At 36.8% G+C, this 14,164-nt stretch overlaps 1 protein-coding gene across 1 annotated transcript; it reads left to right on the top strand.

Moving 5' to 3' along the window:
- The first annotated feature begins 7,601 nt into the window (after positions 1–7,601).
- Positions 7,602–10,518, top strand: LOC112033069 (large ribosomal subunit protein eL30). Its single transcript, XM_065763063.1, has 4 exons — positions 7,602–7,742; positions 7,847–7,952; positions 8,618–8,719; positions 10,097–10,518. Exons 1-4 carry the CDS (start codon positions 7,722–7,724, stop codon positions 10,192–10,194), a joined length of 327 nt encoding a protein of 108 aa, XP_065619135.1. The 5' UTR covers positions 7,602–7,721; the 3' UTR covers positions 10,195–10,518.
- Positions 10,519–14,164: the final 3,646 nt, after the last annotated feature.

Below are 14,164 nucleotides of genomic sequence, written 5' to 3'. Positions count from 1 at the left end.
TCCTCTCTTTCTTGCTTGACAACAAATCTTCCTCCTCTTCCTCGATTTGTGCCCGATGGTCTTCAAAACTGGTCCTTAGCCTTTCTGAGGACACGTTAGTATCCTCAGAATCCTTGGGCATTGTAGTCTCCTTGTGCTTGTGATGAGCTGTTTATATTTTCTAGAGGACTTGTTGTCAATACTTTCCAAGGTCTGCTCTTCTGATTTTGGACTTCTCCCACTTGCCCCTGCTCTTGGATTCTCATCCTCCCACAATATCAATATCACCAAAAAAAAAAAACATGAAAATACATGAAGTGTTACCATTTATTTCTACTAAAAAATAGAAGAAAAAAAAAAGGATTGATTAGAGATAAAGTAATAATTAAGAATGATGAGATGAATGTAATAAAGTAAGAGATTTGAAATAATAATAAATAATAGAAAGAAAAATGGATGATGATGTCTGCTACAACTGTGAGCTAGGTCGCTAAGAAAAGCAAAACTATTGTCACTGCAAAACCAAAAAGAGTATAACTGATGACACTATCAAGGAGAACTCATGACTATAATATTAGTGGTTTAAAAAGTGACGTCAATGTTGTATCCAAATTAGAATTAGTAACTGATTTCCCCTTATCACATAAGATTTGTTATGGAATTATTGTAAAAATGTTGTGAATGTAGCATTATTCTTATTTTTATTGAATCAAAATTCTTGTAATTCTCAAATTAGAGTCGTCAATATTTTTATTAAGATGGTCAAAATATATTAGTTTAGTGTGTGTGTGCGTGCACACACGTGTGTATATATATATATCTTTTGCAAGTATAAATATACATTTTTTTGGCAAGACACACATAGAGCCACCCTTGTCACTTACACACAAACTCACTTTTTTTTCTTTTTTTTTTTTTTATAGAAAACACATTGAAACTATTATTATAACAACATCACGATACATATACATCATGGATAAGAGCTTGCTGAATACAGTGAGGAATCTCTTCAATCCAAATTACATCATTGACAAGGTTTTGAGCTTGTCTTACTAAAATGTGGGCTAGCTTATTGCTAGTACTGTGTACATGAGAAAAATTAACAACACTAATTTCAGCGCCTAACTCATGAATGCCTTCCACAATAGCAGCAACAAAAGTGGGTGACAGTATAAATCGCTTGAGAGCATTAGAGATTGTCAAGGAATCACCTTCCAGCACCACATCTCGCAGCCCTAAATGCCTTGCTAGCAACAGACTAGCCTCATAGGCCTTATCTTCAACTTCAAGTGCCCCCAATGGAGCTTTAATCTTTATGCACAAAGCTGCCTTTAATTTGCCTTCAACATCTCTTATTACAACACCAATCTCAGCTTGCTTCTTTGATGAAAAAAGAGCCCCATCTACATTGATTTTTAATAAACCCATTGAAGGAGGTAACCAAGCTGAGAGCAGAGGCTCTTGTTGTGCAATAGGTAGGTGCTGAACTGGATCTGATGCAGCATGAAGGCATGAATCCACTACACACTAGTACTCCTGAAGGTAATTTGTTGTCCAAAAAGCCAAGGCCGGACCTATTTTTCCTTCACCTCCAAAAAGAATTTTGTTCCTGTTACTCCAAAATGCCCAAGCAGTTGTTACAAACTATGAACATTTTTCCTCTCCAGCTGCATATGTCATCATGACAAATCATAACAAGTCCATAAAAGAACCAAGATGAACATCCAAAGGCAGTAGTTGTAATTTTGAAGCAGCCCAAGTTTCTTGTGCTTTCGGATAGCCCCAAAAAATGTGATCATTCGTCTCAGCCTCATCATGACAGCAAACACACATTTCTTCTACAATTACATTAGGCCTCCTTAACTTGACTTTGGTCGGTAAAGTGTCACGACAAGCACGCCAACAAAAGTGTCACACATTATGGGGAATGGGAAAAGACCAAATTTTCTTCCAAAACTTCCTCAATAAACTACCATCAGAAGTAGTTCCACAGGTTGCAGATGTAAACAAATTAACCGTTAATTTATGAACACTCCTAACAGTGAAATTTCCATAAGCAGTTTCAGCCTAAACCATTTTATCCGCTGGTAGAGTAGCACTTAAGGGAATACTCTTGATCAATTTGGCTTCATGGGGAATAAAGAGGTTGTCAATCACTTCAATTTTTCACCTTGCTATTCTTGAGTCAATCAAGTCAGCAACATTCATATCAGTACTCAAAAACAAACTTGGAGAAAGTACTTTATGAGATGATACCTCTGGCAACCACTTATCTTGCCAAATCTTGATATTTGCTCCATTACCAACTCTTCATCGTATGCCTTCAATGAATAAGCTTTGGGCAGAGATTAAACTCCTCCATGTATAAGAAGGGCTGCATCCAATCAAAGCATGAACAAAATCACGTTGGGAAATATTTAGCTTTAAGTACCTTATAAACAAGAGACTCACCTGCCATTTGAAGATGCCACCCTTACTTCGCAAGCAAAACCTTATCGAACCATTTTAAATTCTTGAAACCCAATCCTCCATCACACTTAGGCTCACACATTTTTTGCCAACTAAGCCATGCGATTTTCCTTTCCTCCCTTTTTTAACGACACCAAAAATTCCTAATCATCCCCATCATTTCATATCAAAGCGAATTTGGAAGTTTGAAACAACTCATAATGTAAGTCGGAATTGCTTAAGCCACGACTTTTATCAAAACTTCTTTTCCTGCCTTGGACAACAATTTTTCTTTCCAACCTGCCAACACTTTCCCTAATTTCTCCTTGATGGCATTGAAGGTAAGTCTTTTATTTTTCCCCACTAAAGAAGGTAAGCCAAGATACTTCTCATGTTACTTAATTATTTAGGCACCAAACTGATTTTTTATCTCCTCTTGAACTTCCCTTGAAGTGTTACTACTGAAAAACAAAGATGTTTTTGCATGATTTAAACTTTGACTGGAAGCTTTCTTATACACAACAAGCAATCGTTGTAGTTCATCACACTCCTTTAATGTTGCCTTACAAAAAATCAAACTATCATTTGCAAAAAAACAAATGAGACAATCTCGGACCACCCCTACAAAATTTCACACCCTCCATTTGACCCCTATCCACTGTTGATTAAATTAAAGCAGACAAGCCTTTTGCACACAAGAGGAAGAGGTAAGGTGACAAAAGGTTTCTTTGACGGATTCCTCCCAGATGGAGTAATATCCCCTCTCGAAGTCCCATTAATTTTAATTTAATAAGTAACCATAGAGACACATCTCTGGTCAGCAAAGCCCAATTTCTCCATAACTTTTTCAAGCCAAACCCACTCTACCCATCATAAGTTTTACTCATGTCTAATTTAAGAGTCATTTTCCCAATCTTGCCCCCCTTTTTTTGGCTAATATGATGCATAGTTTCAAAGCCATCAGTAATCAATCTCCCATGGACAAAAGCACTTTGTGTATCACTAATAATCGAAGGTAAAATCTTTTTCAACCTATTTGCAATAACTTTTGAAGCAATTTTATAAACAACATTGCATAAGCTAATAGGCCTCTAATCCCACAAACTCACTTTTTTTTTTCACCAATCACACTCTGTCATGTCACGCAATTGTGATAAGAAGTTGTAAAAAATTTTGTAGTCCTAGACTTTTTCATAATTTTTGGCAAAGTATATATAGTGAAATACTAAAATTGTCAAAACAATCATATAGACCACTCTCTTTCTCTCTCCCTAATGCCTATAATTGTTTTTATTTTTATCATAATCTCTTGAATTTAGAGTACATAATCATTCCATCAACTTAAAATGGTTTTTTTTTTTTTTTTTTTTTTTGTACATAATCATTCCATCAACTTAAAAGGGTTTTTTTTTTTTTTTTTTTTTTAAATGGTAATTGTCTCACATTGCTTAAGAAAGTGTGTTGTTAACTTACCCCACACTTTCTTAGAAGTTATCATGATTTTTTAGTAGAGTTTGTGATGTGCCTTTATGTTAGAACTCATTTCTCACTCCCTTGTATGTGTGTGTGTTTGTTTCTAAAAATAAAAATAAAAAATAAAAAATGGTAAATCTTAAACCTTTAACAATTTAATAACTTTTTTTTAGAGTTTCAATTTATAGCGTCCACTTCTAGTAATTGTGCTTTTTATTATCAAACAAAAACACAAATTGATTTTTGGTATAAGCGAGGATTGAATTCCAAATATTTTATTCACCCATTATAAATTTTACTAGTTAAACTAACTAGAACTCACAACAATTTATAAACTTGTTGCAGTGAATCCTTCTTTTAATCCTAAAATAAAAATACATATTTTTATTAGTTTTTTTTTCCATGGACTTACTACTTAATATATATATATATATTATGATTTCATTCCTCCAATTATTGGCAAAAAGACTAAGAGATAGATTCTTCGAGCATTTTATATAGGGCGAGAGAATGAGCGAGAAAGTTCTCGCTTGAATCCCTACAAAAAACCTCTACCATAGGATTTTCATCACACTGTAGAATGTGGGGGACAAGGCGCCATGCGAAGTAATTGCTGAAGCGTCCCAGATGCTGAAGTGTCAAGAGCATGCTCATTGCAGGTGAAAAGACGCTCACACGTAGGGAGGTTCCATAAGCGTGGGAAACACAACAACAGAAAAATCGAAACCCCATTTTTCTTGGAGGAGAGAAAGACTAGAGTTTCGAGGGGCTATTGTAGGGATAAGAGAATTAGATAAAGGTATTAAGCCATGGGCCACACATGCCAAAGAGCCCGAGGACAACCAAGTATTAATAAAGGCAAGTAGGTTACGAGGCCGAGGACGAGGACCAATAACAACAAACAGGTGATGTTGTCTGAGGAACCAAACTTCCTCGGAAAATAGAACGGAAGTCTGAAGCCCGACCACCCAACAAATACCGGGCAAAGGGCAATCATGCTTGGAATGATAAGCTTTATAGAGGTGAGTCAACAGATAACTAAAAAATATTTAGGAAGAAGGCTGCTACCACCACATCGAATACACTGCACCTAACCAATTGGCCACATTAATATGGAGGTGATACCTAAACAGTGTTTTTTAGCCTTACAGCTACGCACAGAGACTTCAAGAAGGTTTTGATGGGACAATCATCCAGAACATTAGTTGTTTGATCAACAAGTGGAAGGCTAAGATGGGAGAAGGAGAAGGAGTATAAAAGGGAAATGATTCCTTTACATGAAGAGGGATCGGTGAAAAGGAAGAAAAGAGAAAAAGAACTGAATGTAACGAAGAACTCTTGGTATTTGTACAAGGTTGAAATTTATATATATAAGAACATACCTTCCTCAGATTTGACGGAGGAGTGTTTTTCTCTTCAAATTATACCTCTCAATCACTATAACACTAATCCAATTCACTGTGATTCTTACTTGATTCATTAAGTCTTCATCTATTAAACCACTTCTCTAACAAATCTATTGTTGTGAGCTTGTTGGGTCATTGTTCATATCCATTGGGCTTTGGGTCAATTTGTGTCCTTACAACTACTTATGATCATTTTTTTTTCTTCTAATTTTTAATAAAATCGAACGTGTGATAATTTTTATCGAGTATATGTGATTGGTTTTTTATTTTATTTTATTTTATAGTTCATTAATATTAGATTTTTAATACTTTGCACTCATTAACTTACTTGGCATAAATATTAAAAAATTTAAGTGGACACTTGGCACAAACTTAAGTGAATAATTATGGTTTGTCCCTACATAAATTTAGACGCATGGCGTAAAATTAAATTTTATTTTCAAATTTTAATTAAACTTTCTCTAAGTTTTACTTATTAATATATATATATATATATATATAGACTAGTAATTGGCCATGACATCTTGAAAAATATATTAGCCAAAAATCAACCAAACCACACATTGTATACTGCATCGAACCGCGCCACACATGTGACCACAAAACTGAGGTGTGGTGCGATGTTGGTTTTGGTCAAACTGCATCGCAAAGTGTGGTGCTAAAAATGGCTCAAAACCACACCGAATTGCATCGTGAACACCCCTAGTTACCGTTATATATAACATCCCTCTTGCATAGAGATAGGTCCACACTTGTGAGGTTCACCTCCAAGGGAAAATGATTGTTACATGTGTCTTGTTGACTGGTGCCTTTATGATATTTGTTAATAAATCATTTATGAAAGTTATGATACTACTTTAAAGAAAGATATATAAAATTGTAAAAAATCAATTACTTCTTTCTTTTGCCATAAAATGGTTTTAGAAATATTTTATAAAACAATACTCTTAGGACAACCATTAACTTTTCCCTAGTTACATATTATGATAGAGAAAATAAAGATTTCAACCAACATAGGTTTTTTTTTTTTTTAATATATATATATATATATATTTTTTTTTATAACAAACGAAGGTATACAGACCTCTTTGAGTATTTGATTATTCCACTGGGTGTATATAGTCTCCTTGTCTACACACGCTATGTTATTATAGAGAGGAATCCCTTGGGGTGGCCCCAAGATACTTACAAAAGGTTTCAAATCCAATATCTCATATCATGAGAACTAATGAACCACCTAGCCAACCCCTTGGGGTTCAACCACCATAATTAAGAATAGATAAAAACTGCCATTTTAAAATCATCGCTCGAGAGATAGCAAGTACCCCACTCCATATTAATACCATGTTTAAAGATTAGGAAACGGTCGTAATAATCATATATATGTATATATATATATATATTTAAAGCAAAAGTTGAGAGAAAATTAGTTTTGTATGTATCAAATCAAATTCTTATTTGTTGTGCAAGTATTTATCACTCATTGCAACAATAGAGGGTGTTGGTTGATTGACCCAAATTTTGCATGAACTAATACAAGTGCCTTTATATACTTTGTCTCGTACGATACAACAATACTACACACACACAATATGAATGGTCATTTATACAAATTTTAAAATAATGAATTGTCACACACAATATTTAATCTTTTGGTGCCTCCACATTTATATTGGATTTATGTTAAAGGTAATAAAATTGTTGGTTCCATGCAACTATTTAAGTTTATTATTCAATAATTTACTAACAAACGTAAAATATATATCTCTAAAACTTTTAATAACATAGGTAACCCTACAACACAATCCAACACAACCTAGGAATGTTAGATTGGGTTGGATTTTAGAGCTTAGATTCAAGATTTCTCAATGTAATCGTACTAGACTAAAAAATACCCCTCAACTCAGCCCAGCTTAACATGACTCATGTATACCTCTAATCAAAACAAAAATTTTCTTACCATCATTATCCTAGTGGTAATTTATTTCCACCATGATTGTATTTTATTAAACCTGAAACTTAGTTACAATTTTGTAGATGTTGGTAATTAGGTTTCTCAATTGAATTCAATAACATTGTTATTATATATAAACCAATACAACAAAAAAAGAGTTATTTTTTTCCAAGAAAGATTAAATTGAATAAAGTAAATTCATTGAATAGAAAGAGTGTAGTAAAAGTAGGATATGAATTATCCGGAGTTAGGCTATCCAGACCCTTGACGGAGTGTAACATAAACCTGAATCCAAACAGATCCCATATAATGCTACTTGAAACCCTAGTTGAGCTCTCTGTATAAACAAGGTCTTTCATTCTGTCCCATAGTTCCTTCGCCGTATTGGAAGCAAAGCTCTCTCGCTCTCTGTGCTCTGCAGCAGCAACACTCTCACCCTCAAACCAACCCAAACCCCAACCATGGTGGCCGCCAAGAAGACCGTAAATATCTCTCTCTCTCTCTCATTTTCTCTTTCGTATTCTAATGGTGTGTAGGAATTAGATTTGACATTTGTTATTCATGTAATACTCTCTTCTTGTTGCAGAAGAAGACCCATGAGAGTATCAACAACAGGCTTGCCCTCGTGATGAAGAGTGGCAAGTACACCTTGGGATACAAGACCGTCCTCAAATCCCTCAGGAATTCCAAAGGTATTTTTGTTTGCTTCTATTTTTTCTTCCAGATCTCTATTTCCTTGAGTTTTATTTTATTTTATTTTTTATTTTTTTCTTTATCATCAAACTCACAGTTTATAACAACAATTACATTGAATTCAATTGTAATGATTTATACCATGTTGTCGTTTTTGAGCTGAGTCGTTTCATTTCTGGGCTCAAACGATTATGGATCAGTTCATTACTAATCGCAAAAGAGGATCGAATGATTCAATTTGTTATTATATAATAGCTTAAATGTTGTGTTTCTGATATTGTATGGACCTTTGTTTATGTTGTTGATTGAAAGTTTCACATGGTTGTACTATTATTATGAATATTAGGAAAAATATACAAAACCCCATTGATTTCCTGTAATGGGGTTTTTAGTATTACTCAAAACCCCCATGTGGTTCTGTTTTAGCTGAAAATACTGCTGGATATTTGTCATCCCATGAATGACTCGCCGAGTATTTTCACAGATCAGGGGGGTCCAGTGTTGCACTCAAAACTTCAGGGTTTCTGTGTTTTATGGTGTACTTTTCGTGTAAAATTATTTTTATCTGCTAGCTTTTAGTGTAGCTCTATTGTAGTTTATAAACTGCTTGAATTTTGATTTGGGTTTGTTTTTGTAAAATAATTTATATGTTTGTTTATTGCAGGGAAGCTGATCATCATTGCCAACAACTGCCCTCCTCTGCGTAAGTCTGAGATTGAGTACTATGCTATGTTGGCGAAGGTTGGAGTTCACCACTACAACGGAAGTGAGAATCTAAATTCTAACCTTAAAATATCATGTTTACCTTCAATCCTAAAGCACACATTTCGATTTTAGTGTCCTTGTTTTTACCTGTATGTTGGATTGAATGTTTCAACCTGAAGAAAGCTTATGTTTTTTCTTCTGGTATGTAATGTTTCTTGTATACTCTTCTTCTATTTGTTCTATTGAGAATGGACTGTCGCTTCCATTTATGTTAATTACAGTATTTGCACTGTTTTTATTTGTTGCCCAATTGAGAATTACCTATTTTAATGATGTATATGTGGCCGAATTGTTTCGCTAAGCAGTCAAATAACATGTGCCTTTCCTGTGGCTTCTGATTCTTGAAAATCAGTAAAAGGAACGTGTAAACTTTGGCATATTTTGTTGCCTTTTTATGATTACTATGATTTTGATTTTCAGTTCACCTTTTTGATATTCTTTACTGTATTCCATAAACATGATCAACCAAACTAATACTCCTTAAAATCCTTCTAAGTTTCATTTTGTCATATTCTGATACTTTATGTTGTGAGCTAGAGGTCTCAGGATTCCTCAAGAGGTTTTAAGGTCACAAAAATATCGGAAAAAGCAAAGTCATAAGAGAAATTTTTCTGAGTGAAATAAGTAAATTTTTTGAATGGACTCTCTATACCTTTTTCCCTCAAAACTAATGTCCACATGTATGCAACGAGGCATGTATGTATAATGTATACACACAAAGTGTTGCTGTTGATATATTTAGATGGAAATGATCAAGATTAATGATCAACATGTGGGGGGAAACCCTAAACCTTCATTCTTGCAGACCTATTGTAATTTTTTTAATAGATTTGGTTATTTTATCCTTGGTCCCATTACGTTTCTTTATTTAATTTCTATCCCTAATAAAAAGGGAAAAAGTGTAAAGTTGGTAGGTATCCTGTTGCTATTTGCAGGGGTGGTTTATATCTGATAGGAAATTGAAATGGATTTTAGGGTAGACTTGGTTTGATTTCCAAGCCAATGATATTGCAGTTAATTATTAACACAAAATCTATCATATGTTTTAAGGTTTTGTGTTTTATATGGAGATATAGCATTTAACTGGTGGTTTATTATCTCTGCTATCTGCAATTTAAATATCGATGATGTTTCTATAATGTTTGCAAGTGTGCTGATTGTGCTATAATATTTGCACGGGTGTTTACTTTTATGTTTGCAGTTTTTATTATATGAAACAGTTATGTTTGTCTTGTATTGTGTTCTTGCGGTCTTTTCTCTTGAAATGCTTTAATGGTAATAACATACTATTATGGTAAAAAATTGTAAGTGAATATAATCTGTTCCTTGAGCTCCTTTATAGTAAAGTTGCCCTAAAACGGTTATCTTCATTTTTCAGACAATGTTGATTTGGGGACTGCCTGTGGAAAATATTACAGAGTGTGCTGCCTCAGTATAATTGATCCGGTATGTGTTGAGCCACTGATCTTTCCTTAGTTTTAAACTATATATTTTGTACTGAATTTTTGTTATATTTTATGCTTTCAGGTGATTCTGATATCATCAAGAGCATGCCTGGCGACCATTAAGCTATGCATTGTAGAAGTTTTAGATTTTGGTGGCATTTATCTTGTTCTTTGGATTGAGAGGCTTAATGTTTTGCTTCAAGGCAAGCTTTTATGTTGTTTAACTGGAATGATTTCGTTAGAACTAAAGCTGCTCTGATAGTATTTTTGGTAGTATTGTGTTGAGACCTAATATTTTATATTCTAGGCTGTTTTCGAACCAAATTATATCACAAAGACGTGGGTCTTTAATTTATCTCCCGGTGTTTATTTTTCTCATGCATTTCTCATTAAAGCTTCCAAACAAAGGTTAACAAGTTGTTGCAAGGCCTCAATTTGTTGCGACAATGTGGTTGTTTGGATTACCTCTGTCTGTAGATTCAATTGCTATGAGCAACTTTGACATTGTGCAAAAAAAATTGAATGGTATCGGTCTAGATCTGCCAAGTAGATTTATATTCAGTCTGCATCTTGAGCTCTAATTTCATATGCCAGGAAAAGATCCTTAAAACGTTTAAAGGGAACATAGTTTTACTGTTCTTCATGCTGGGGGCATCAACTATCAATAGAATTATGGAATGCAGTTACTGGACGGTATGCAATTTCAAACGAATTGGATTGGCAAACACTGCAAGTGGTATTTCTAAAAACGGAAATTACTTTCTAATGAATTTGAAGCAAAAATGTGTTTAGAAAGATATATAATCTTTTGGGGTTGTAAGGCAAAACCGAAAAAAAAAGGATGCAACTCAAAAACGTTTTTACAAAACAAAAACGCCATAACATGTTCGATAATGAACAATTAAAAACAGTATTTAAATCAAGAAAACTCTCACAAGTTTTTGAAAGAGTCCCTTTCGTATTCAAAACGTTTCTCTTGCTTCACTTGCCTTCCTGGCCACTTTCATATTCTTGTGGAAGAAAACTGTCACTTAAAAAAAAAAAAAACGAAAACGTTCGTGTCTATTTTCAGATAATCTATAATTAGTAGAGTTGTTAGCTTAAAGGACAAAATTTAGCTCCAAAGTCCAAGCCGTATGGAGCTAAACTTTTTCGTTGTTTATAACATGCATTGACATGGTACTCATCTTGCATTATTTAGTGTATCATAAAAAGTAGACAGTTTATGAGGAATCATCTCGTGTGTATTGCAGTTGCTTCCAGATTTAACAAAGAAAGAAAGATAATGTCAATGATTACGTGAGGCTATTAAATTTCTTTATTAACAATTAGGTTTCTGTAGGGTCAGTTTTTGCAGCCCAAGTCCAAAAAGGTATGGGTCCTTGGCCCACCGAGCTCAAAACAATAAATTTTGTAGAGAGTGGGTGAAAGAGCTAGGCTAATAATGAAAATAACAATATCAAACAGCGATGCGAATGGGAAGATTTGGATTAATGTGCTCTCGGACTAATATGAATACTCCGTCCGAAGAGATGTCTTTCATTGATCATATAAGGTTACAATTCCTGGGGCTACAACTATCTCATATATCCTTTTCCTCTCCTATTTTTCGATCAAGTCTAAACTCCTTTGTAGTTGCCCATCATTGTCGGCCGGATTGAATGAACTTGTTTTCATCGTTGGGAACCCGGTTTCCAATGGAATGACAGCTTCAGCCCCATAGGTCATTGAGAAGGGCGTTTCCCCAGTAGACCTACGAGGTGTAGTCCTGTAAGCCCAAAGTACGTGCGGCAGTTCGTCTACCCATTTGCCCTTCGCATCATCTAATCTCTTCTTTAAGCCATTCAGTATGACCTTGTTGACGGCTTCTGCCTGTCCATTACCCTGGGGATAGGCTGGAGTGGAGTACCTGTTTGTAATTCCTAGCTCACCGCAATAGTTCCTGAATGCCCTGCTATCAAACTGCAAGCCGTTGTCCGAGATGAGAGTATGAGGAACTCCGAACCGGGTGACAATATTTTCCACACAAACTTTTGCACATCAACGTCTCTGATATTGGCTAAGGGTCAGCTTCAACCACTTGGTGAAATAGTCTGTTCCGCCAGGAGGTACTTCTTGTTTCCTGCAGCCTTGAGGAAAGGCCCTACAATATCTAAGCCCCATTGGGCGAAGGGCCATGGGCTGGATAGCGGATTAAGGTTTTCCCCCTGGCCGATGAATGTTTGGAGCGAAGCGCTGACATTGATCACACCTTTTAACGTATTCCAGGCTTCCTTTTGCATATTGGGCCACCAATAACCTTGAGTGAGCTCGGTGAGCCAAGACCTGCCTCCAGTGTGGCTCCCACAGATTCCTCGTGCAGCTCTTCTAGTAATGTCTCAGTTTCCTCGGGTGCACGCATAACAAGTATGGTCCCGAGTAGGAGCGTCTGTATAGTCTCTGGTCCTCGGATAACCAGAACTTAGTCGCCTTCCTTCGAATTTATCAGCTTCTCCTCTGTCTTCAGCAGTACATCTTCTTTGAGAAATCTGACTAGAGGATCATCCAGCACGGCCCGGCTCTGACCTGGTGAATTTGGACTGCCCCTGACTTCACCTCTGTGGCCTGTGCAAGTCCTCGACGAGGATCATCCTCGGCAGGCCTTTGCCGAAGATGGGCAAGCGTGGCCAAGAGTCAGCATGTGAGTTCCCACTCCTGGGGATGTGCAGCAACTGAAAGAGTCAAAACCTTACTGCAGCTGTTTAACGCGTCCCAGTATCCTTGCATTCTTTCGTCTTTTGCCTCAAACTCGCCTTGTACCTGACCTACTACCAATCTTGAGTCGAGAACAATTCCACGGACTTTCCCCCCATTTTACGGACCATTGTCATTCCATCAGTAGGCCTCATACTCCGCCTCGTTATTCGTTGCTGAGAAGTCCAGCCTTAATGACTTCTCGATGGTGATTTTCTCGGGGAATTAGTACCAGCCCAACTCCAGATCCTCGTTGGTTTGCCGCGCCATCACGTACACTTCCCAATGGGAGGATTCTGTTGGGAGATCATGCCAACTGATTTTTCATCCATGCCTGACGCGGGCTTTACTTCTTCTAACTGAGGCTCCGTGAACTCAGCCACAAAATCTGCGAGGACCTGTCCTTGACCGATGTGCGGGCATATATCTAATATCGAAAGCCCCAAGATTGTGCCCCACTTGGCAATCCGACCAGTGTAGTCAGCACTCCGTAGTATAGTTTTGATGGGAGTTGTGTGAGGACGATGACTGTGTGGCTTGGAAGTAGTGAGGTAGCTTCCGTGTCCCCAGCACTACTGCTAGGATAGCCTTCTCCAGAGGCAAATACGAACCTCAGCCTCATGCATGACTGCTAACGTAATAAACGGCCTTTGCACACCAGAATCTGATCGTATCAACACCAGGCTCACTGCGTAGGGAGCTACAGCGATGTAGGCGAATAGTACTTCCTCCGGCTCAGGACTGACATGATAGGTGCCGAGCCAGATAGTCCTTGAGTTGCTGAATGCAGAAGCACATTCCTCGGCCATTCGAATCCTTTCCACTTGTGGAGTAGGAGAAAAAGGGACGACACCTGTCTGCTGATCTAGAGATGAACCGATGAGGGCCGCGGTCATCCCGTCAGTTTCTGAACCTCCTTGGGGTTCCGAGGAGCTCGCAATCGTTGATGTGCCTTTATCTGTGTCGGGGTTGACTTCGATTCGCCTGTGCGTGACATGACCATATCCTAAAAATTTTCCGGACCCTACCCCAAACGAGCACTTAGAAGCGTTCAATCGTAGCTTGTACTTTCGTAGAATCTCAAGTACTTTCAAGTCCCTCACATGCTCGGCTATACTTTGCTCTTCACCACCATGTCGTCTATGTAAACCTCGATGTTCTTGCCCAGCTGTGCTCGAACATTCTCGTCATCATCCTCTGGTAGGTAGCTCCCGCGTTCTTCAAGCCAAACGGCATTACTATAGTGTAGGCCAATAGGGGTGACAAAC

The sequence above is a fragment of the Quercus suber genome, unplaced genomic scaffold, assembly GCF_002906115.3.
Source record: "Quercus suber isolate HL8 unplaced genomic scaffold, Cork oak 2.0 scaffold_490, whole genome shotgun sequence".
Taxonomy (NCBI): Eukaryota; Viridiplantae; Streptophyta; class Magnoliopsida; order Fagales; family Fagaceae; genus Quercus; species Quercus suber.
Note: the sequence above shows the minus strand (reverse complement) of the source record. Positions and strands in the feature narration are given on the sequence as shown.